At 40.3% G+C, this 23,641-nt stretch overlaps 2 protein-coding genes across 3 annotated transcripts in view; one reads left to right on the forward strand and one right to left on the reverse strand.

Annotated features, from left to right (window-relative positions):
- Positions 1 to 298: 298 nt before the first annotated feature.
- The window catches only part of LOC311077447 (NLR family CARD domain-containing protein 3-like), a 50,529-nt gene continuing 27,186 nt past the window's right edge, over positions 299 to 23,641 (reverse strand). For both annotated transcript variants that reach the window (XM_084105947.1, XM_084105946.1), the window contains 2 exons: positions 2,078 to 2,124; positions 299 to 1,961 (listed from right to left, as the gene is read on the reverse strand). In XM_084105947.1, coding sequence (XP_083962073.1) covers positions 1,387 to 1,961; positions 2,078 to 2,124 — 622 coding nt within the window. In that variant the 3' untranslated portion in view covers positions 299 to 1,386. The remainder of the gene's footprint in view (positions 1,962 to 2,077; positions 2,125 to 23,641) is intronic.
- On the forward strand, positions 19,503 to 22,040 carry LOC311077484 (E3 SUMO-protein ligase ZBED1-like). The gene is made up of 2 exons (XM_084106016.1): positions 19,503 to 19,738; positions 20,565 to 22,040. The coding sequence occupies exons 1-2, from the start codon at positions 19,633 to 19,635 to the stop codon at positions 21,608 to 21,610; spliced, it is 1,152 nt and encodes a 383-aa protein (XP_083962142.1). The 5' UTR covers positions 19,503 to 19,632; the 3' UTR covers positions 21,611 to 22,040.

A 23,641-nucleotide genomic window follows, 5' to 3' on the forward strand; every position in this document is an offset into this window, starting at 1 on the left:
CTTCTATCAGGACAAATAAAGGAAAGGATCATAAGGACACAGAAATAGAGCTAGTGACACAGAAGTGGCTCAACTTACCCACCATTAGGGGTGTAGTATGATGTCACTGTTGTGCATTATATATTATTAGTTATAATATAACTATCATTATCATTATAAATATTAGTTTTTTTTGTGCATTTTCCCATGACAGTCTTACTTTACAGCACATTATTCAGAATGTCTATTCATTAAGAATATTTCCATGCAGTGAAATATCCAAAATATCCAAATGTTAAATTATGACACAACAAAATAAAGTGAGAAAAAAAGAGCTTTTATTAGATAAAGAGAATATTTAATGTTCCTCATTGCAGTTCACCAAACTCTGTGTGTTTGCAGAAGAATATAATCACAGGAAAAGAAGAGCTGGATTCTATTTGCCACAACTATGATCAACATTTCGTAGTTTATGAAGAATTATAAAAGTGCAACTAAACATTACAACTAATTCTCCAACAAGTATGAACTACAGTCAGACAAATATCTTGCTATACATTTACTTTAACATTAAACTTGTTTTAACTTTCCTGAAGAATATTTACTTAGATGTGCAAGAATTCTCTGCATCAGATCTTTATACAATCAATTTTAATTTATGAATGGATATTTTGAAAGAAGTATATTTATATTTATTCTGATAAACTCATATTGTTTCACAAATGCAAAAATGGAAAGTAAAACATTGAATTAAAAAAGTAAAAGTAGAAAGACTATACGAGCGCTTGGGACGCTCAAGGGTTCAGGATTGATGCAGTCAAGATGGTGGTGTGTGTGTTTCCGGTAAGAGAAACATTAGAGGGAATCCGGTTCAACTTATTTATTCAAAGGGAATTTGTATACGTTGATTCACAAATGTATGTGTGATCCATAATCATTTACGCACTGAAACAAACATATACACTGCTGAACGACAGACCAGCCGGCCCGACCCGCAACTCAGCTGCCGACCCCTGCATGTTCGCGCTTGGCCGAGCTCTGTACAATACCAATGACTCAGGGGGCGTGGTTAGGGCTTTCTCACAAAGACTGAAAAAGCACTTCCTTATAAAATAATCCAATAATCTTGAAAAATAATGTTTAGAGTGAAGAATTGTGTTGTTTATAGTCTCTGCACAGGAGAGACTCGTTTACATGTTTACAAACAAAGGAATATATATATATATATATGTGTGTGTGTGTGTGTGTGTTGCTGTCGGCCAAAACATGTTGTGAAATATCAGCATATGGAGTATCAGCACAAACCCAATATGGTGCATCTCTAGTGTTTAGTGATGTATGAAGAACAGAGGATTGAACTATTATTCAGTCTGGAGAAATCCTTCACTAAGACACAGTATATTTCACTCACCCGGTTGTGTGTGTATCACTGGTGTTTCTCTCAGGACGCTGTTTAATGTCACACAGAGACACTGAGGAGTTATCATAAACCCCAAATCCAGCACAGAGGGGTTCAGTGAATGTGGTGTTGAGTGTGTGTAAGTGTGTGAGTGTGTGTGTGTCAGAGACGCTGTAGAAGGACAGAGTGCCGGCCGACACGTCCACATACACTCCTGCTCTCTTAGAGGATGAAGAGACGACAGGAAAACCAGTGGCTTTATTATTGTGATGGACAGAGAATCTGTTATTAGAGCAGAACAGACTCCAGGATTTGTCATTGAATCCAAACACACAGTCTCTCCATCCTTTCCTGCTGATTCCTTTATATGACACTGATATAGCAGCATCTCCGCTCCATTCAGCCTCCCAGTAACAGCGTCCAGTCAGACTCTCTCCACACAGAACCTGATGAACATCATCAAATCTCTCTGGATGATCAGGATACGGCTGACGCTTAGACACACTCGTCACTGTCCTGTTCTCATCAGACAGAATGAGTCGAGTGTGTGCTGTGTTTGGATCCAGTGTGAGATCACAGGCATCTGAACACAAGAAGAGAAACATTTCACTAAATGACACAAATCAACAATAAATCACTAAATGATTGTGTGTGTGTGTGTGTGTGTGTGTGTGTGTGTGTGTGTGTGTGTAGACCTACATTTGTGTAATCCTGCTGTCATTCTGAACTCTCCACAATGATCCACACTATAAAACACACACATGATTCACACTCATTTCTAGAGGAAACACAAGTGTGTGTGTGTGTGTGTGTGTGTGTGCGCGTGCATCAGCCTCACTTTGAACGTAAGAGTGTGTGTGTGTGAGAGTGTGTGTGTGTGCATCATCTTCCCTTTGAACGCAAGAGTGTGTGTGTGTGTGTGTGCGCATCAGCCTCCCTTTGAACGCAAGACTGTGTGTGTGTGTGTGTGTGTATGTGTGACATCCTCCCTTTGAACGCAAGAGTGTGTATGTGTGTGTGTATCATCCTCTCTTTGAACGCAAGAGTGTGTGTGTGTGTGTGTGTGTGTGTGTGTGACTCATCCTCCCTTTGAACGCAAGAGTGTGTGTGTGTGTGTGTGTGTGTGACTCATCCTCCCTTTGAATTGCAACTGTGTGTGTGTATCATCCTCTCTTTGAACGCAAGAGTGTGTGTGTGTGTGTGTGTGTGTGTGTGTGTGTGTGACTCATCCTCCCTTTGAACGCAAGAGTGTGTGTGTGTGTGTGTGTGTGTGTGACTCATCCTCCCTTTGAACGCAAGAGTGTGTGTGTGTGTGTGTGACTCATCCTCCCTTTGAACGCAAGAGTGTGTGTGTGTGTGTGTGTGTGTGTGTGTCTCACCCTCCCTTTGAACGCAAGAGTGTGTGTGTGTGTGTGTGTGTGTGTGTGTCTCACCCTCCCTTTGAACGCAAGAGTGTGTGTGTGTGTGTCTCACCCTCCCTTTGAACGCAAGAGTGTGTGTGTGTGTGTGTGTGTATCGTCCTCTCTTTAAACGCAAGAGTGTGTGTGTGTGTCTCACCCTCCCTTTGAACGCAAGAGTGTGTGTGTGTGTGTGTGTGAGTGTGTGTGTGACTCATCCTCCCTTTCAACACAAGAGTGTGCGTGTGTGTGTGAGTGTGAGTGTGTGTATCATCCTCTCTTTGAATGCGAGTGTGTGTGTGTGTGTGTGTGTGTGTGTGTGTGTGTGTGTGTGAGTGTGTGTGTGACTCATCCTCCCTTTGAACGCGAGTGTGTGTGTATGTGTGTGTGTGTGTGTGACTCATCCTCCCTTTGAACGCGAGTGTGTGTGTGACTCATCCTCCCTTTGAACGTGTAAAGGGTTAAAAAAAGTGTTCAAAGTTAGGCATAAGAGATAAAAAAGGTAATTGAGTTAGTACAGTTTATTATACTACCATTTATCACAAAAATAACCAATGTGGGAAAAATAGACACCCATATATTTTTTTATGATAATGTGTACTAAATAGTTACGAAGAGACCAGTTTCATTGTATTGTACTTGTTACTATGGTGGGCGATACTTATAGAGGTCACTAGATGGCGCTGAGCGCCGGGAGGAACTTAAAACCATTATGAGACAAGCGCTGCAGAATAAATACTGCAGTTGAGCTGAACCAGAGAATGTCTAATATGGCGAGAAGTTTCACTCTCACTACACTTCCGGCTTCTGAACTGGTTGCAGTTCCACTCTGATTCCATATGAGGGCGCTCACAGGACGAGTGCAGAATGAATGGAGGTCTATGGCGAAAAACCCTCAAAATCCACTTTTCTCAGGATATAATTTTTTGTCTAGTAATTTGAATGTTGTATTCGAAAGGAGATGCAAAGAAATTACACATTGCTGGGTGTTAGATTTTTTAGAGTCACTTATTTGCTTTAAAAAGTCTTTTAAAATGTAAATGACGTCAGAATGCTGACGTCATTAGCAGAATGCTAGCGTGTTATCGGCAACAACAACTCAACCTGTAAGAAATCAAAACGACATAAGTACTCGTTCATTCAACTTTCGACCTAAAACCCATGTTGATCTTGCAAAATCTACAATCAGATCTGAGATTTCTCAACGGCAATCGGGTGAAAGAGACAAATTTAGCCGTCTAGCCCCATTGACTCCCATTCATTCTGCACTCATGGCGATCGCCCCCAGTGGAACTCTGGTGGTACTACAACCAAAATTCGGTACAATAGGGCTTAATAGGGAGTGGGCAGGCTCTCCGTAGACGGGCTCTGGCTGAACGCAAGCTAAAGGTTTCGTCTCATTGTTTCTATATAATACAGGTGGGTTAATGTTCCTCAAAATGGTATGCATGTATCTCAGTATAAGAGATAAGAGTGTTGTGAATCGGTAGTGAGTACGTGCAATGTTTAGAGTTGAGTAGTTTTGCCGTAATGTGTGAAATAGTGATGTTCAGCTATACACTGCCATACTGAGCTAGCGGACCTGTTGCTATGAGTAACCAAGTAAACAATAGAAACGCGAATGGTCTCGTTTTGTGTTGTTAACTTAACAGGGTGGTGGCGCAGTGGATAAGACACAATCCTTTGGTGTGAGAGACCACTGTGAGATGTAGAATGTTTGAGGAAAAACCAATGTGTCACACACACATTATGTTAAAGGTTTTCCTGTGTTTAAACAGAGTAGTTGACTCGATCAGGTACTGTAGGGTACAAGTGATTTAACACTTTTCAGCCGGTTCTGATATTTGATGTTTGGCTACTATCGTTATTTTAATAATTTCTTTATTTTAATGTTATTTATTGATCTGTCAGGGTTATCTAATCTAACTATTTGTGGCTTGTGTTTTGAATATTTGTTCCCCTGCACTTTAGGCATTTTGCACACATTTGCTCCTCATCTTGTGACTTGATTCTGATTTATTTCGTTTTGTATTTTTATTTATCAGAAAGGTATATTCTGTTCTAATTTAATTTAGTAAATTAATTGTTTATTATTTCGGTGCATTGATGTTGTGCTGTACTTAGAGCCTGCTCGCACAGGTAATTTAGCAGATTTAATCTGATTTGCATGTGAAATATAAATCCTGACTGCAGTGTGGCCTTTCTGGAGTTATTTATGTTATTTCTTAGTTTTATTGATCCAAAATGTTCTTATACATTTTCTTCTATATCTTTGTGTGGTTTTCTGCACATCGCGGCTTTGAAATGTTAAATGCTGTGCTTATAAAAACTTTACACAGAGGGAAGATGAGAAGAAAATGCCATCAAAACATTTCATTTACATTTAAATTTATTAATTTAGCAGACGCTTTTATCCAAAACGACTTACAAATGAGAATAGAAGCAGTGAAACTAACAGTAGGACAACAATATGCAAGTACTATGATCATTCTCAGTTTAATCTAACGCTGTACATGTTAATTGTTTTTTTCATATTTCAATATTTAAAATGTTATATTTAAAACATTAATCTCATAACATTATTTATGCAATTGTAATTGGGTAGTTGACAAATGGCCAAGAAAAAGTACGTTTTTTGGAAAACATAACTTTTTAAGAAAAAATACATATATTTATGGAGTATGAAAACTGCAGTTTCAGAAAATAGCAGTGGTCACTCATTTTGTCAATGACTTCACATATTTTTTTCACGTTTTCACTCAACAGTACTGTAAATGTGTCCTATGGTGTGACATTTAAAAAGTACTAAGAAATTAAATTATTAAATAACAAAACATACTTGAGACAGAATTGTTCACATTATTAAAACATTATTTTCTTAAAGTGATATTTATTTTACATGAAAGTACTAATTAGAATCATTTTCACCATGGATAGATGAACCTGATAAACTATGAATGTCAATAAAACTTTTTCGCCAAACTTACAAAACTGTTTGAAATTGTACCTATTTAAGAAGAGATATTATTGTAACTCCCCTAATGCCAAACTTGACTCTTTTTTTAAAGATATTTTAAAATAAGTATATTTTTCTGTTGTTTTATGTTTGTCACACCATAGGACAAAACGTCACACTAAAGGACAAAGATAGTCATTGCATAAAAATAATCAGAATGCATACTGTTTATTGTAACAATAATAACAGAGGAAATTTGTTTTTTATTTTGTTGAAACTTTATATATTCGTTTTAAAAGCTTCTTAAAGAGGTCTTGTCCTATGGTGTGACATCTGTGTCCTATGGTGTGACAGGCGAAAGTGTCACACCAAAGGACATTTCCTGTGACATTTTCTGTCACACCAAAGGACATTTGAGCTTTTGTGGCAGTTAATAACCATGCTAATACTAGCTGAACTGTTATTAACAATTGGCATGATACATTTGCATAATATTACATAGTCCTGCTGTTAAAAATACAAATTTTATTTAAAAAAATAAATTTAGGAGTGTCACACTAAAGGACAAAAAAACTTAACTTCAGTGGTCTGAAAACATAGTTAAATATTTGAACAATTCTGAGAGAAATATTTACCATGTGCACTGCTCATGGGCTTGATAGGGGTCTTCAGTCACATGACCTTGATGGGGTCTTTCAACTAAATTTAGTTGTCCATGATATTGCCCAACTTAATATCAGGTTATTGCATAACACCAAAGGACATTTTCTTCTGTGACAAACTTTATGAAATTCCTACACTTTTAGAAATGTATGTATAGGAAAAGTGATGGCCACTTAGTGAAATAGACACTTGCACAATTATGCCAGGAGTGTTCATTAAGATCAGGGCTCGACATTAAGGCTTGTCCGATTGTCCGGGACAAGTGGATTTTTTTGTAGGACAAGTGGAAGAGAAAATTAGTTGTCCCACTGGACAAGTTAAATTTCAAACAAAATAAAATGCCATGTTACTTCACGTTATGTGCCACTCATTACGTCTATAATTTTACAGATTTAATTTGACCGATTTGAGACGTCGCAGAACTGCCAGAGTCAAACTGTGCTTTCGCGCGTTGGCTGGTGCTGAGCCAGAGTCGGACGCGTTCAGCGCTGTCATATATCACAACTAAGCAGTGTTTTTAACCTCATAATGTTTATTTTAGGTTTCAGATATTTAAATACACATAAGCACGAGTAAAACAATACATTTGTAGTTTGTAAAATACACACTGATGTCTATGGAAGCAGCAATAACAATCTATTCAAATATAATTTGCCGACATGTGTTATTCATATCAGACAAACATAGTGGAAGTAACTATAAAGTTTACTCTATTCTTCTCAGTTCACCGGCCACGTTCTTGCATTTTATTTCGGGAGAAACTGATGAATTCACGTGCTGTAAATCCGACTGACAGGACAACATTGCGGCGCCCATCTCATGATCAAGATTATTTATAAAGGTTTTTAAACAACCAAACACACTCACTTACACGTATTTGAGAATCGGAATATCAGATAGGCTAGTTGATGACATGGTAAGCAAGTTTGTGAATATTTTGAATAAAAAAGGAAAAGCGAAATAAAAGCGACACATCTGTCATACATTATTATTGTGACTGCGGTGTATCGCGTGACGCGTCGCCATGGAAACATTAAAGGGAACGTTCGCCTTGAAAAAACTCACTCTGGGGGGTGGGGGGGGTCAGTTAGAATATTTTAAACTTACGCGTGAAAGGGTTAAAGAAATGATCAAAAATAAATATATGTGTGTGCTGTAAAGTGGTTAGAAAAAAAAAATCGGAATCGGCAGGTCAAACTCAATGAAAAACCGGAATCGGCCTAGAAAATTGAAATCGGTGCATCTCTATGTCTACAAAATTATTTTAGATATAGTATACAGTAAGTCTAGCTAGCTTCAGCTTGTCTAGCTAGCTTGCAAATTCTGAGGATACCTACAAGAGTCAGCACTTCCTCTGGTGATACACTGCTCACCAGCGTGCAAAGTATTACTTTGTATTATGGAGTCTGGAGATCTGGAGTCTGGAGATCCTTATTTCTTGTTGAAGGGGAACTCTGTTCTTGGGACACGTTCCTTTCTACTGTTTCAACTGAATTTTATTAATATTGATAGTGTTTGGATGCTTTCAATGGTTTGTTCGAATTCTGCATTAGCAAAACACAAAAAAACAACTAAATGATAAAATTATATATCTTTACCCGGACAAGTGACTTTTGTGCATAGACAAGTAAAACATAAATTTACTTGTCCGAAGGACAAGTGCCTCAAAAAGTTAATGTCAAGCCCTGAAGATGTTTAAACATTATTTTATGTATTTATAAAAGTTAATATTTATGAAATAATGTTGTCTACCGTCACACCATTGGACGATTTTGAGATTTGGCTCAAAGTTGTAAAAAAATAAAAAATAACTCGGGTATTTAAACAACAAATTCATGTAAAACAAGAAAATGTTTAACCATTTATAGTATTCTAAATTATGAAAATGTGAAAAACTATTTTTTATCTTGTGTGACAGTGAAAAAGCCACGTCACGTCAACTACCCAATTGCAGTGTAAATGCATCCATGGCTCGTCTGCATCTCGAGCTACGAGAACTCGCGAGACTAAAATGTGACGAGATTTCTCGTCGAGTGAAAAGCTGTCTCGTGGTCTCGCCATGACGGAGCGTGAGGGTGAAATGAGCACAGAATAGCACATTCACACATAGATACGTGCCTCCACTGTTTAAATAAACACCATTGTAAACGTCTGCTCATCCAGCACGAGTTGCAGTCGCACACAGTGCAGCACGAACCACAGTTCACTGATCGCGTGATGATGGCCGAGGATTTGTTGCGCAACAGAGCCTAAAACGTCTGATAAATGTCTTATCTTGAAGAATGCGCGCTCAGCACTGCCGCTACGGAGTACGTGTGATCGCCAATCCCAAAGTGAAAGTAAAACACAAGCTCCCTGATGCGCGCAAATTAGGCTGCATACACACAACAGCCTGTTTTCCAGTCATGAACTTTGTCATTGAGGATTTCTATATTGTGCAAAAATCTCGTCTCGTCTCATTCTCGTGAACCCAATCTCGTGTCTCGTCTATTCTCGTGAGATAAGTGTCTCGTCACACCGTTTTGAGTGGGTGTGCCACAAGTTTTTTTTTTTTAAGCCCCTGGAAACCAATTTATAGCGGAAATATCACCTCTTTATGAAAAAGTTTGTTCCTATTGTTGCTGTCAATATTATTTTCGGAAGATACGTTAAAAATGCAGTTAGCTTCTGTGTACGTATCTACAATACATGGCATGATATGTGTGTCTCACTTGCTGCTTGTACATGATGCACCTTTTGTTTGATTTAATCCCGGATAATTCCAATTGATGATTTAACCTAAATTGTGTGATTAATCAGTATCTAAGAGCAGCATCTTTGGATTATGCGTTATATTTTTAAGCATTAAAATTGTCACTTGTTGCAAATGCAAAATTAAGACACATGAATGTGAACTGATTACGCAGTCGCGTTTCGAACACATTGATCAATATGCTTGCGTAGACTTCAGTAAAAGTATAGTGGCTAAATTAACAATAAATAAAGCTTTTACTTCTGAAGTTTCCAACGAGCACAGCAGTAATGACTTAATTAACTACTTTACTTATAAGATTGATAATATCAGGGAGAAAATGATAACTATGCAACCGTCTACTACAGTATCGCATCAGGCAGTGCACTGTAGTCTCCCTGAGGAAAAAAATCCATTCATTCATTGCAATAGGAGAGGAAGAATTTACTAAACTCGTTAAATAATCTACATCAACAACATGTATGTTAGACCCTATACCGACTAAGCTACTGAAAGAGATGCTTCCAGAGCTCATAGATCCTCTTCTTAATATCATTAATTCATCTTTGTCACTAGGATATGTACTGAAAACTTTTAAGCTGGCTATGATTAACCCTCTTATTAAAAAAATGCTACTTGATTCTAGAGAATTAGTCAATTACAGGGCAATCTCAAATCTACCCTTTTTGTCAAAGAGAGGCTACTAGAAAAGGCAGTATCCACACAACTATGTTCCTTTTTAGAAAGAAATGGGATCTGAAAGGATTTCCAGTCAGGATTTAGTACTGAGACAGCTCTCATTAGAGTCACAAATGCTTTGCTCTTATCATCCGATCGTGGTTGTGTCTCTCTATTAGTGTTACTCGATCTTAGTGCTGTATTTGACACTATCGACCACAACATTATTTTAAATAGACTCAAAAATTATGTTGGCATTAGTGGTTTAGCACTAGCATGGTTTAAATCATACTTATCTGACCGTTATCAGTTTGTAGCAGTAAATGATGAGATGTCTCATCGATCACAAGTTCAGTATGGCGTACCACAAGGCTCAGTACTAGGACCGCTGCTGTTCACTCTGTACATGCTACCATTAGGAGATATCATTAGGAAACATGGCATTAGCTTCCACTGTAATGCCGAAGATACCCAGCTCTATATCTCTTCACGCCCCAATGAAACATGGCAATTCAAGAAATTAACAGATAATGCATATCTTATATAAAAATTTGGATGACTAGTAATTTACTATTTCTTAATTTCTCAGATTTTCTAATGACTAAACCAAAAACCTCTGTACATACTAACCTAGAATACTGTCTAACACTTGATGGCTGCTCTGTCAAGTCTTTGTCGTTGGTTAGGAATCTGGGTGTGCTCTTTGATACCAATCGTTCATTTGAAAGTCACGTGTCTAGTATCTGTAAAGACACATTCTTCTGTCTTAAATATATATCTAAATTACGTTATATGCCTTCAATGAAAAATACAGAACAGTTAGTTCATGCGTTCATGACCTCAAGGCTAGATTATTGTAATGCTCTACTGGGTGGCTGCCCTGCACGCTTAATAAACAAACTACAGCTGGTCCAAAACACAGAAGCTCGAGTTCATACCAGAACCAGGAAATACGACCATATCAGCCCAGTTCTGTCAACACTACATTGGCTCCCTATTAAACATCGCATACATTTTTAAATATTGCTGATTACTTTCAAAGCACTAAATGGTTTAGCTCTGCAGTGCTTGAGCGAGCTCTTAACGCATTATAGTCCTTCACGTCTATTGCGATCTCAAAATTCCGGCCAGTTGATAATACCTAGAATATCTAAATCGACTGCTGGCGGTAGATCCTTTTCCTATTTAGCACCAAAACTCTGGAACAATCTTCCTAACATTGTCTGGGAAGCAGACACACTCTGTCAGTTCAAAGCTAGACAAAAAACACATCTCTTTAACCTATACATTCTTAAATACAAATCAGTTAAATGATTATTAGGCTGCATAAATTAGGTCAGCCGGAACCGGGAACACTTCCTATAACACCCAATGTACTCGTTACATCATAAGAAGAATGGCATCTACGCTAATGTTAGTCTTTCTGCTTATTCCGAAGTTTACTGTAATCAGCCGGATCCGGCCCGTATCCAGATCAGATGGAGGACCTGCACCTAGACACGACCACAACGCATCCCTGAAGTGTCAGCAGAGATTGTGCCAACTAGACTCTCCCCTGTGAAGGCCTCATTGACACGACAGCCATTGGCTCTGATCCTCAACAAACCAGTCTCCATACCGGCGTGATGACTCTGGTCTTCAACCAGATGGAACTGAAAAATATTCTGATTGTTCCAATCCAATCGAACTTCTGACCTGTAATGCTGCCTGAATCATAATCATACACTGTTCGTTCGCTGGCCAGAGGAGAACTGGCCCCCCGACTGAGCCTGGTTTCTCCCAAGGTTTTTTTTCTCCATTCTGCCCTGATGGAGTTTTGGCTCCTTGTCACTGTTAGGGCTGGGCGATAAAACGATAACGATATGTATCGCGATAGACACGTGATCGATATCAATAAAAAAATTGTTCGATAAAACGTTCAATATTTTTTTTATTCGTCGGAAGCAAACAGAGGACGCGAAGCAAGTTTGGTTGCATTAACAAAGGCACTCACACTTTTGGTAACCTAGCAACATAGGGAGTGACACGCTAACAGCCAATCATGTAACAGTGTCATGTTTGGTTGCGCCATATCGTTGTCTCGTGCTCTGTCTCTTCAGTAACCGGCGATTGATAAGCAGAAAATGAGTGCCGCAGCGAGTGAGGAAATTGTAAATAAAAGAGGAAAAGTCAGCTCGCCAGTATGGCAGTTTTTTGGATATTATAAGTCTGACCGTAGTCAGACCAATGTCGTCTGCAGGTTATGCAAGACCGTCGTACCTGCCAAGACTGGTAATACCACAAACTTGTTTTACCACCTTAGCCGCGCTCATCCTTTGGAGCACAGCCGTATTCAACCAACAACATCTGCAGCTGCAACACCGCACAAGCAGCAGACCACCATGGAGAGGTACTCTGCATCAGTGCCTTATGACAAAGAATCTAAACGGTACAAAGATATAACAGAGGCAGTGGCATATCATATAGCCAAAGACATGCTTCCGCTTAGCACTGTCGAGAAGCCAGGTTATAAAAAGCTCATACACGTGCTTGATCCACGCTATGTTCTTCCTGGCCGAAAGTACTTTTCTAAGACTGCCATTCCTAAGCTGTATGTAATGTGCAAAGAATCTGTTGTTACCGCACTGGCATTAGTAGTACATTTAACATTAGCTCAAATGATTTATAGGGAATTTTAATAATTAATCATGAATATGATTAATATTTTGCATAATACAGTTACATTAATTTATTCGAAGTTGAAAATAGATCGATTTGTATATCTGAATAATCAATCACAACTAATTATAATTCATCATTCATATACTAATAATCCTATTTCAGATCGATTATGAGATAACCCTTAATGGAAATGAATAATCATCAAAAGGTTGTTTGTCCAGCAAACGGCCGTAAGATTAACTTAACAATTTCTCAACAAAAATTATCTCTTTCTTATAATTTGAAGAAAGCTATTTTCTGGCCATAAAAACAACTCTCCTGTTCTTATAAGATTAGGTTACTTAAAGTAACAAATCAGCTTTGTAGCTTAAGATCGAAAACATCTCATTGACTTTAGTTATGAGCAGGCAGACAGAATCAACCAAGTATGAATTTTAATAATTGGACTAATACATTGAACTAAGGAATATAAAAATACTACAGTCTACACGAGTAAATACATATATTTACAACAGCAAATTACGGACGAAAACATTACAAGACCAAACGGATACGAAAATGAGGGAGAGGATGAAAGAGAGTTCGGACAATGAGAGAGTTGAGAGAAAGTGAAACTAAACGTGCGATCAAAGAAAGATCACAGTTAGGCAAAATCACAGGCAGTAACCTTGAGAGACAACAAGAAATCAGATTCATCAAATCACAAATCAAAATACTTGCGTTTGATTCTCTTTGTATTTGCTGAAGAAGGAGAAGCTCCTTAAGAGCTGGGCGTGTTTCCTCGTGTCTTTGAGCCAGACTCGCGCGAAGTTTAAAGGTTCACCGAACGTGAAGTTGCCAGAAGAGTTCATCTCCCTTTGTGGAGGGAGAACGAATATGAAAATAAAACTTAGTAAAGAAAATAAAACTGAGTTGATGATTCCCTAGCCATGGAGCCAGGAATTCTTTCAGTGCTCGTGCACGTCCTTGAGGAGGAGCGCGCGCCGCGGGAGATTCGAGTCTCTTTTTAGTTGAAGCTTCACTGAACGAATGCTAGAGTCTAAACAAAGACGAAAAATAAAGAAAAGACTTAAGAAAATAAAACGAGAAAACGGAGAATGAATGCTCCCTTAAAAGGGAGCCATGTGGATCTTCTTCCTGATGAAGACGGTTCGTAAGAAGTGCTCACGGAGATTTCCTGAGTCGGTCTTTTCTGGAAAATATGGGTTGACGCCTCTGTTCGCACGAACAACCAATCACCTTCAGAGATTGCAGAGCGGGAAGAAGATTCTTTGTCTTAGTTCCCAGTTTAATTTGCATGTTTTATGGCAGCGTTATTATGTGATCAGTTATACTCTAACGATGGTAAAAATAGTATCATACATTTACCAGATCCTGATGCATACATTTGGTTTCAGTACAAGGAGAGCTTTACGTGGATACCGAATTAGATATGTTTCGAAGGTACACGTCGAGATAGATTATTATTCTGTAAAAATAAGCTTAAAGGTTAAACTAACAACCTAGGAATAAAATGAACCCAACATGTGATGTACATTGATAAGTGGGAATTGAAGATTGGACTTTAGAAAGATCCACATGGCATATCTATGATTGCAACAGGGTGCACATCTGAAAACATTATTCCTTTACGGTTTACAAGAATACAAAAACCCATCACAGAGAAGAACAATCATGAAAAAGAGACATTACATTCAGGTTTACATATTTCTTCAATGGTTATACATATAAAATATCTAGGATGAACACTTTAATTCTGCTCTTCTGCCAGAATCTCAGTGAGATTCCTTGCTGCTGACATTCCGTTAGGACCATAAAATTTGATGGTCTGGTGGGAGGTAGGGTAGGCAAGACAAATATAGTGTATCATTCTTAAAATACCCACTTAGAATTCAAAACTACACACTAGAGAATCACACTAGAATAACACAAAACTAATCAACATGCGCGCTTTAATATGTCACCTACAAATTCTGAATCACTTGTATTCGGAATTAAATGCAAAGGGATGTTTGTGTGTGTGTGTGTGTGTGTGGAGATCTCCTCGCCACCTGGGTCTCTGGCTTGGAGAGAGAGAGATGTTAGCAGATAGGGATCTCTTTGAAGCCATCTTCTCGAATTCTGAGATGTTCTCTGGTAAGCATCACTTGGTAGCAAACGTGTCAAAAGAGATCAATTCAGTCCAGACTCATGGTGCCTGTCTTAAATGTATCTACAAGGAGGCATTAATCGTCTCTGTCAATTTATTGAACAACGAACACGAGCTGTCGAACACACTGCTTTTACATGCATACATGCCTTGTTTTTCATCCGGAACCCCTGCTTCTTCGCTCGCCTGTCACTCAAGCCTTCCATGCTCATTGAGTACCCCCTAGTGGGCTGGGTAGAACATCACAACTAAATAGATAATATACAATACCCTGACACCTCCCCCTTTTTAGTCAAATACTTCAGGTTACAATTCTGTTTACCTTATGATTATAACATCATGTTTCAGTAACCTTACTTAACAAAGATGACTATTTAACTACTTACCAAAACATATTTTCTTTAAACACAACATTACTCTATCTTTGATATATCACATGTCAGTTTGTCAATTCTCCCCATCAAACATCAGAATATTAATTATTATGTTCAGGAATAACCAAGCCTGTTCATAACACAATAAAGACATTGATTAACGACTGTGTATTATCACTCTCTTTTCATAAGTCCAAACGCTCAGCAGGCTTACTCACTCGGCCTGATCTAGTGATATTATGTTTCTTTGCAATTGTCTCTGCAGATAAATCAGAGTCTCTATGAAGTTGAACTTTCTGTGGTGACTGTTCATAACTCTCCTCTGTCTTTAAATTAGTTTTGGGAACTCCGTCAGGCAACAACTGAAGATGCCTGCGATTTCTCCGTGTCTCTCCCCCTTTTCCGTTGCAAACTTCATATGACCTCGGAGTAGTGCTCTCCGCCAGCACTGTAGCTGGTCCTTTCCATTTGGTTTCCTCATCCAGCTTTAACAAGACTGAATCCCCTGCTCTGAGAACAGGTAAGTCCTTCGCACCATGTCGTCTGTTAAAGTAGTATGCTTGCTTTTCTTTTGCTGCTTTGTCTTTCTCTCTCACACTTGATTTATTTGGCCACTTTGGTCTCAGGTTTTTCGTTAAGGTGGGTAGAGTCGTACGGATTTTTCGTCCCATAAGCAATTCCGCTGGGCTGACCCCTGTAGAGGAGGTGGGTGTGGCTCGGAAACACATGAGTGCTATCAACGGGTCATCCTGTTTCAGAATGCGCTTCGCCGTCTGAACGGCGCGTTCTGCGTGTCCGTTACCTTGTGGATTATACGGACTCGATGTGATGTGATGAATATCGTACATACCACAAAAGCTTCTCCAGGCTTCACTGGAGAACTGCGGTCCATTGTCGCTAACAATCTGCTCTGGTATGCCGAATCTTGCAAATAAAGCTTTAAGTTTCTGAATAACATGTTCAGATGTTGTGACTTGAAGCAGAAGAATTTCCAAGTAGCGCGAATAGTAGTCAGATACAACCAGATATTGTTTTGATTTATGCATACATAAGTCTGTGGCTATTCGCTGCCATGGCCGTTCCGGCAGTGGAGTTGACTGGAGAGGTTCTTTGCGCTGCGTACGTTTATTCTCTGTGCAAAACTTACATGTCTCTATCTTTCGCCTAAGATCCTCAGAAATTCCGGGCCACCACACAGTTTCTTGAGCGCGTGCCCTGCATTTTGACAACCCTTGGTGTCCGTCATGAATTCTGCTAAGCATCTCGTGTCTCATCACTTTAGGAATTACTATACGATTCCCCAGCACAACCAGTCCCTCACTCACTGACAAAGAGTCTTTCCATTTGTAAAAACTCTGTACGCTATTAGGAACACTTTTAGCATATTCTGGCCATCCTGACTTTACAAATCTCTCTACAGTTTGTAGCTGCTCATCCTTTTGTGTCTCCGATTTTATTTCCGACAACTTGCGCTGTGACACCGGTAGACATCTGATGATAGCATTCACGTGACAACTCACCTCTGCTGTCATAAAGTCTTCTGTAGTGTTCAATGGGCTTCGCGACAGAGCGTCTGCCACCACCAGGCTTTTGCCAGGCGCATACTCCGCTTTTGCGTTAAACCGCATAAGTCTCATCAAAAGTCTCTGACATCTCACTGGCACAGTGTCCAAGTCTTTACTATTGATCAGTGGTACTAACGGCTTGTGATCAGTGATCAATTTAAATGTGTCCATGCCGACTAAGTATTTCTGGAACCTTTCACACGCCCATACGCCTGCAAGGCACTCCTTCTCAATCTGGGCGTATCTCGTTTCAGAATCAGTTAGTCTTCTAGAACAGTACGCGACCGGTTTCCAGCTATCGTCATGCTTTTGCAGTAACACCCCGCCTATACCGTAACTGCTAGCATCCGCTGACACCACTGTTTCCTTTCCCAGATCATAGTGTGCCAGGACTGGAGCTTTTGTGAGTGAGCTTTTAAGTGTTTTGAATGCACTTTTCTGCGCTTGATCCCAAGTCCATGCACGTCCATTTTTGAGAAGCTCATACAAAGGACCTCCCTTCGATGCCAGGTCTGGGATGTATTTACCCATGTAGTTTATGAGGCCTAACGCCCTCCTCAACTCGTTTACATTTTCTGGCTCTTGCAAGTCACTTATTGCACGTACCTTTTCAGGATCTGCCCTGACACCCTGTGCATCCACGACATGACCCAGGAAGCTCAACTCTGCTTTTCTGAATACACACTTGTCTTTATTCAATTTGAGGCCCACACTTTCCATCCTTTTCAGCACTTTTCCCAAGTGTTTGTCATGCTCTGCCCGGTCCTTCCCGTACACAATCACATCATCCATATATACAGCAACTCCTTCCATGTCCACTAGGAGCTCGTTCATTTTTCTTTGGAAGATTTCTGGAGCTATGCTGATTCCAAATGGGAGCCTCTTAAAGCAATAGCGTCCCACCGGAGTAATGAACGTTGTCAGCAAGCTGCTCTCATTACATAACGGAATCTGCCAAAATCCTGACGCTGCGTCTAATGATGTGAAGACGCTTGCTCCTGCTAATTTAGCCAGAATTTCGTCTGTTGTGGGAAGCATGTACCTCTCTCTTTTTATGTTGTCATTCAGTTTATTTAATCCCACACAAATTCTGACGCTGCCATTGGGCTTCATGACCGGTACCATGGGTGCACACCAATCTGTAGGCTGTGTGACTTTTTCCACAACCCCTTGTTCCTCCATTCTCAGTAATTCTGCTGTAACTTTAGGAAGCAGTGGTAATGGTACCCTCCGCGCAGTATGTACTGCGTATGGCTCTGCGCCGTCTTTCAGGTGTATTTTTACCGGCTCTGTTTTCATTGTACCGCTTCCTTCAAAGACTGCGGCTATCTGCTCTATTCTTTTGACTAGCCCCATCTCAGCAGCTGTCTGTCGGCTTAGAAGGTTACTGACAGTTCCTCCCGCAACCACATACACGGTAATGGCATACTTTCTGCCTTTATATTCCACTTTTTCAGTGAACTGTCCGATGCAATTTAGTGATCCGCCTGGGCTGTCTAGTGCTATGTTTGAATGAAGGAGCAGAGCTTTTGAGCGAAGCTTTTCATAAGTCACTGTGTTCATTACGGTAACATCCGCTCCCGTATCGATCTTAAAACTAACTGGAGTATCACCTATCTTAAGCAACACAGTCCATTTAGCTTCATCTGACTCATTTTTATTACTCACCGCGCCCAGGTAAAAGCTCTCTTCACTCACTTCTTTCGCCGTCACTTGTCTCACAGTTTTTGATTTGCACATTTTCGCCCAGTGTCCTTTTCTTTTGCATTTTCTGCATTCAGTTTCAGCTGCTGGGCATTTTCTGATGTCTTTGTGTCCTGTCTTACCACACCTGCCACACTCATTTTCTGTATCATCTCTTCTTTTCTCACCAGCTCTTTTGTATTTCTCTCTCGTCCATGGCCGATCTCCCGCCTTTAATGAACGCCTGGAGGCTACCTCTTGCACGCTGCTCGTTGACTGACCCTCCTGCTGGCTGATCTGCTGCGCGACATCCTCGGCCTGCCTCGTCATCTGCACCGCAGTTTCCAGTGTAAGTGCTGTCATTAGCTGCATCCTCCTAGAAAGCTCTTTATCCCGAATTCCGACTACAAGTCTGTCTCTTATATGTTCATTTCGACTTGCACCGAATTCACAATTCTCACTGAGTTCGTAGAGGGCTCTAATGTAGCACTCCGCCTTTTCCCCGGGCCTCTGCACTCTCTGATGAAAACATGCCCGTTCGTGTATCACGTTCTTTTTAGGCAAAAAATACTCATCAAATTTTCCAAGCACCGTTTCATAATCCTCAGCACTTTCCTCTGCTGCGAAGTTGAATGATTTGAAAATGTTCTCAGCTTCAATGCCCATGGCGTATATTAAAGTGCTTATCTGTACCTCTTTATCTTCTTTGCTCAGTTTTGTAGCTGTCCTGTAGCGCGCAAACCTCTGCCGCCACGTTGGCCACTCCGTTGGACGATCAAAGTTAAAACTTTCTGGTGGATTAAATTTCGACATCTTGCTCTTCTCTTGTATTTATACTTCTGACACCATGTCTTAAATGTATCTACAAGGAGGCATTAATCGTCTCTGTCAATTTATTGAACAACGAACACGAGCTGTCGAACACACTGCTTTTACATGCATACATGCCTTGTTTTTCATCCGGAACCCCTGCTTCTTCGCTCGCCTGTCACTCAAGCCTTCCATGCTCATTGAGTACCCCCTAGTGGGCTGGGTAGAACATCACAACTAAATAGATAATATACAATACCCTGACAGTGCCATGCTCTAATTTACAATTACGAGTTTAAGGGTTAAAAGCTTCCTTAAAATTTATAATGACAAGTAATCATGAGTCCTGTCCATACGCTACACTGTGCAGCAAGAAATATTGTCAGCCAAGTACTTTGCAACAACCTCTGACCTGTGGTCAAGCCGTACTTCTGAGCCATACATTAGCTTGGCCATTTACTTCATCGACAATGAATGGGGTTTGAAAACCTCTTGAGACTGCATATTTCCCCGAAGATCACACAGGAGAAGTGATAGCAGAAGGCTTGAAGGAGGCACTGTTGTCTTGGAGTCTGATTGAAGACAAAATGGTGTGCATCACCACAGACAGCGGGGCAAATGTAGTGAAGGCGACTTCACTGAACAACTGGACACGGCTGCAGTGTTTTGGCCATCGTTTGCACTCTGCTATTGGTGAGTAGCTTTGTCATTTTAATGCTTGTCATCAATGTTGGTTCCTTGGGTAATTTTATTAGCTAATAATTGAGATTATATATTACAATTATATTATTATGATTTATGGAAAAAGCTTTACACACTGACATGACAGTGTGTGTGTGTGTGTGTGGGGGTGTTTCTGTTTGTGTGCGTGTGTTTCTGTGTGTGTGTGTGTGTGTGTTTCTGTGTTTCTCTGTGTGTGTGTGTTTGTGTGTGTTTGTGTGTTTGTGTGTGTGTGTTTCTGTGTTTCTCTGTGTGTGTGTGTTTCTGTGTTTTTCTCTGTGTGTGTGTGTGTGTGTGTGTGTGTGTGTGTGTTTCTGTGTTTCTCTGTGTGTGTGTGTGTGTGTGTTTGTGTGTGTTTGTTTCTGTGTTTCTCTGTGTGTGTGTGTTCTGTGTTTTTCTCTCTGTGTGTGTGTTTCTGTGTTTCTGTGTGTGTGTGTGTGTGTGTTTCTGTGTTTCTCTGTGTGTGTCTGTGTGTCTGTGTTTCTCTCTGTGTGTCTGTGTGTCTGTGTTTCTGTGTTTCTCTGTGTGTGTGTGTGTGTGTGTGTGTGTGTGTGTGTGTGTTTCTGTGTTTCTCTGTGTGTGTGTGTTTCTGTGTTTCTCTGTGTGTGTGTTTCTGTGTTTCTCTGTGTGTGTGTGTGTTTCTGTGTTTCTCTGTGTGTGTGTTTCTGTGTTTCTCTGTGTGTGTGTGTGTTTCTGTGTTTCTCTGTGTGTGTGTGTGTTTCTGTGTTTCTCTGTGTGTGTGTGTGTGTGTGTGTGTGATCTATTATCAGTTATTTACACTGGCATTGTTTTTCTGCAGGTGCTGCAGGAAAAGATAAAAGAGTGGAGAGGGCTGTAGGTGTGTGCAAGAAAGTGGTATCTGCCTTTTCTTACTCATGGAAGAAAAAGAGTGCGCTCTCTATAGCACAGGAACGTCTCCATCTTCCCACACACCAGCTGGTCACAGAGTCACTAACCAGGTGGGGCTCAAGACAAAAGATGGTGGCAAGGGTCCTAGAGCAACAAAAGGCCATCACTGAAGTTCTGTCTTCTGACAAAAACAACAGGCACCTGATCCCAACGTGGCAGGATATTGACGTCCTTGAGTCAATGCATGCGGCCTTAACTCCTCTCCTGGAGTTCACAGACTCCCTTTCTGGGGAGTCATATGTGACGGTCTCGTACGTGAAGCCTGTGCTCCACCTTTTCCGCTCCAGTTTGCTGAAAGTTAATGAGGGGGACACTCAGCTCACAAAAGAGCTGAAGACAAAGATAATGACTTATCTCGACGAGAAATATGCTGACCCTGACACAGATGATCTTCTTGACATGGCTACCTTCGTGGATCCTAGATTTAAAGGCCAATACATCAGACCAGAGAAGGTAGGGGCCATTCAAATGAGAGCTGTGTCTGAGATCATGGATGAAGACCAGGGCCAATCACAGGCAGGGCCTTCTGAAGGAGCAGCAGACCAAGGTGCAGAAGGAGGAGCTGCAAGTGGACCACCTCTGCCACTGGGCGTGAAGAAGCAACGCAAGTCATTGGGGAGCTTTTTCAAAAAACAGTGCCAAGAAGATGATGCCTTGCCTCTCACTGAAAAACAAAAAGTGGAGAGCGAGCTGGAAAGGTACCTGATGTGCCCTGATGCAGACAGTGAGTCTAACCCTCTGGACTGGTGGAGGCTACATGAACACAACTTCCCCAGATTGTCTCAGCTGGCGAAAAAGTACTTGTGCATTCCAGCCACCAGCACCCCCTCAGAAAGAATGTTTAGTACTGGGGGTAATATTGTTACATGCACCAGGGCAGCTTTAGACCCAGAGAAGGTCAACCAGCTGGTGTTCCTAGCACAAAACCTGGACTGAAAATATACTTGAATAGTTCAACTTCAAGTATGATGATTAGAGTAAGAATAGCTTGAAGAGTTACTTTTTCATATTTCTGCAGGCTTTATATTTCAAACAATGTTACTGTACTGTAGGTTTGTTTTTTATGTTACAGATGTACCTCAGTCTACCTCAGTTTTATTTATGTTTACAAAACACTGCACATATTTTAAAACACTTTATTCACCAGAAGGTGAACAGCTAGTGAACCTCCTAGCACTAGACTTGCACTAAATTCTCAGGTTTCTCTGTTTATATTTAACACTTTGCACTATTTTATTACACTTTATTAAGCATTTCTTGCATTTTCTTTCATTTTGCACCTTAAATGTTAAGATAATTAAGTGTTCATTGTGACTTTAGACTTATGTTTACATTTTAATTATTTGAGTTTTACATGGTTGTGTTGACATTTTATTGTCTTAAAGGGATAGTTCAGGATTTTAGACATGAATCTCTATAGCTTCCCCATAAGCAGTGTGGTGCATTGACCATGACTTACCCCCGACAGCGTCCTGTGAGCCGAGCTCCGGTCCAGTTTTGGTCAAGATGAAATTAGTCCGGCAAGTTTGCTGGGGTCACGGCAATAAAGCTTTTTTCTTCTCAAATCAATATGTGTTCAAAAGAGTGATATATTTGCAGCACAAAACCGCTGTCTATGGAGAGGTCAGACCTCGTAATGGCTTGGCACTATTTTCTTCCCCGTCATATCACTGCGCGCTGCCGCTACCTACAGCCAGCTGCGAGCCGCGCACGTGTCACTTTGTTTACAGCTCGTAAAGAGAACGATAACATGTCTGACTACAGCAGCGACGATGACAACATTGACTTCGACACACAGCCAAAAGGATATCTTTACGAAATGTGTGAGGAGAAAGCGCCACATCTTTGTTTGTACAGTCCGGATAGTCACAAGTCCGCACCATTTTCTACAAAGCTTGTACAAACTGATCGCTCTTGGTGAGTAGCTATGTTAGCTCGTTCGTGTAGCTGTTCTGAGCACGTAAACACTGCTGTAAACACTGCCGAACAACTGAAAAAGTGGTGTGCGCCTGCGCAGCTCGCAGCTGGCTGTAGGTAGTGATATGACAGGGGAGAAAATAGTGCCAAGCCATTACGAGGTCTGACCTCTCCATAGACAACGTTTTAGTGACGCAAATATATCACTCTTTTGAACGCATATTGATTTGAGAAGAAAAAAGCTTTATTGCCGTGACCCCAGCAAACTTGCCGGACTAATTTCATCTTGACCAAAACTGGACCGGAGCTCGGCTCACAGGACGCTGTCGGGGGTAAGTCATGGTCAATGCACCACACTGCTTATGGGGAAGCTATAGAGATTCATGTCTAAAATCCTGAACTATCCCTTTAAGAACTGAGGAGATTATGATCAGAGGAAGGTTAAGTTTAAAATAAAAATGTTTAAATGTAACATTTTTCTCCTGGTCCTTATTTTAAATGGGTAATAAAAAATATCAATAATTATCGATATCGACTGATATGAAACACTGATATCGTGATACAGTTTTCAGCCATATCGCCCAGCCCAAGTCACTGTCGCCTTTTTTCACCTTTGTTGCCACTGGCTTTTGGCTTGCTTAGCTGGGGACATTTAATTTTACATTAACATTAATTAACATTGACTGAATATTAGAACATATTAGATATTAATGCATATTAGAACTCAACCGAGCTGGACCATGACATCACAGTTTTCTCCAGAGCGGAAATATACATAAATTAACTAAATTAATACCTTTTTTACAACAAAAATGAAACATCACTGAACTTACTTCAAGGGATAATTCACTGCTGGAAAGATGAATGTGTATTTAAATTGGGTCATTTATGTAGTAGAAATGTGAAAAGCCAGAAAATGTATTTTTGGCTCATGTGGATGAAAGACATGAGGGAGGGAAGCACGGTCATTCGAAAATACTACTGGGTTCAATTCTGATGTTTTGCTCATATGTGAGACAGATCGGATGTTTTCTATGACAGTGTAAACAG

Source organism: Abramis brama, assembly GCF_963993115.1.
Source record: "Abramis brama genome assembly, chromosome: 2".
NCBI lineage: Eukaryota > Metazoa > Chordata > Actinopteri > Cypriniformes > Leuciscidae > Abramis > Abramis brama.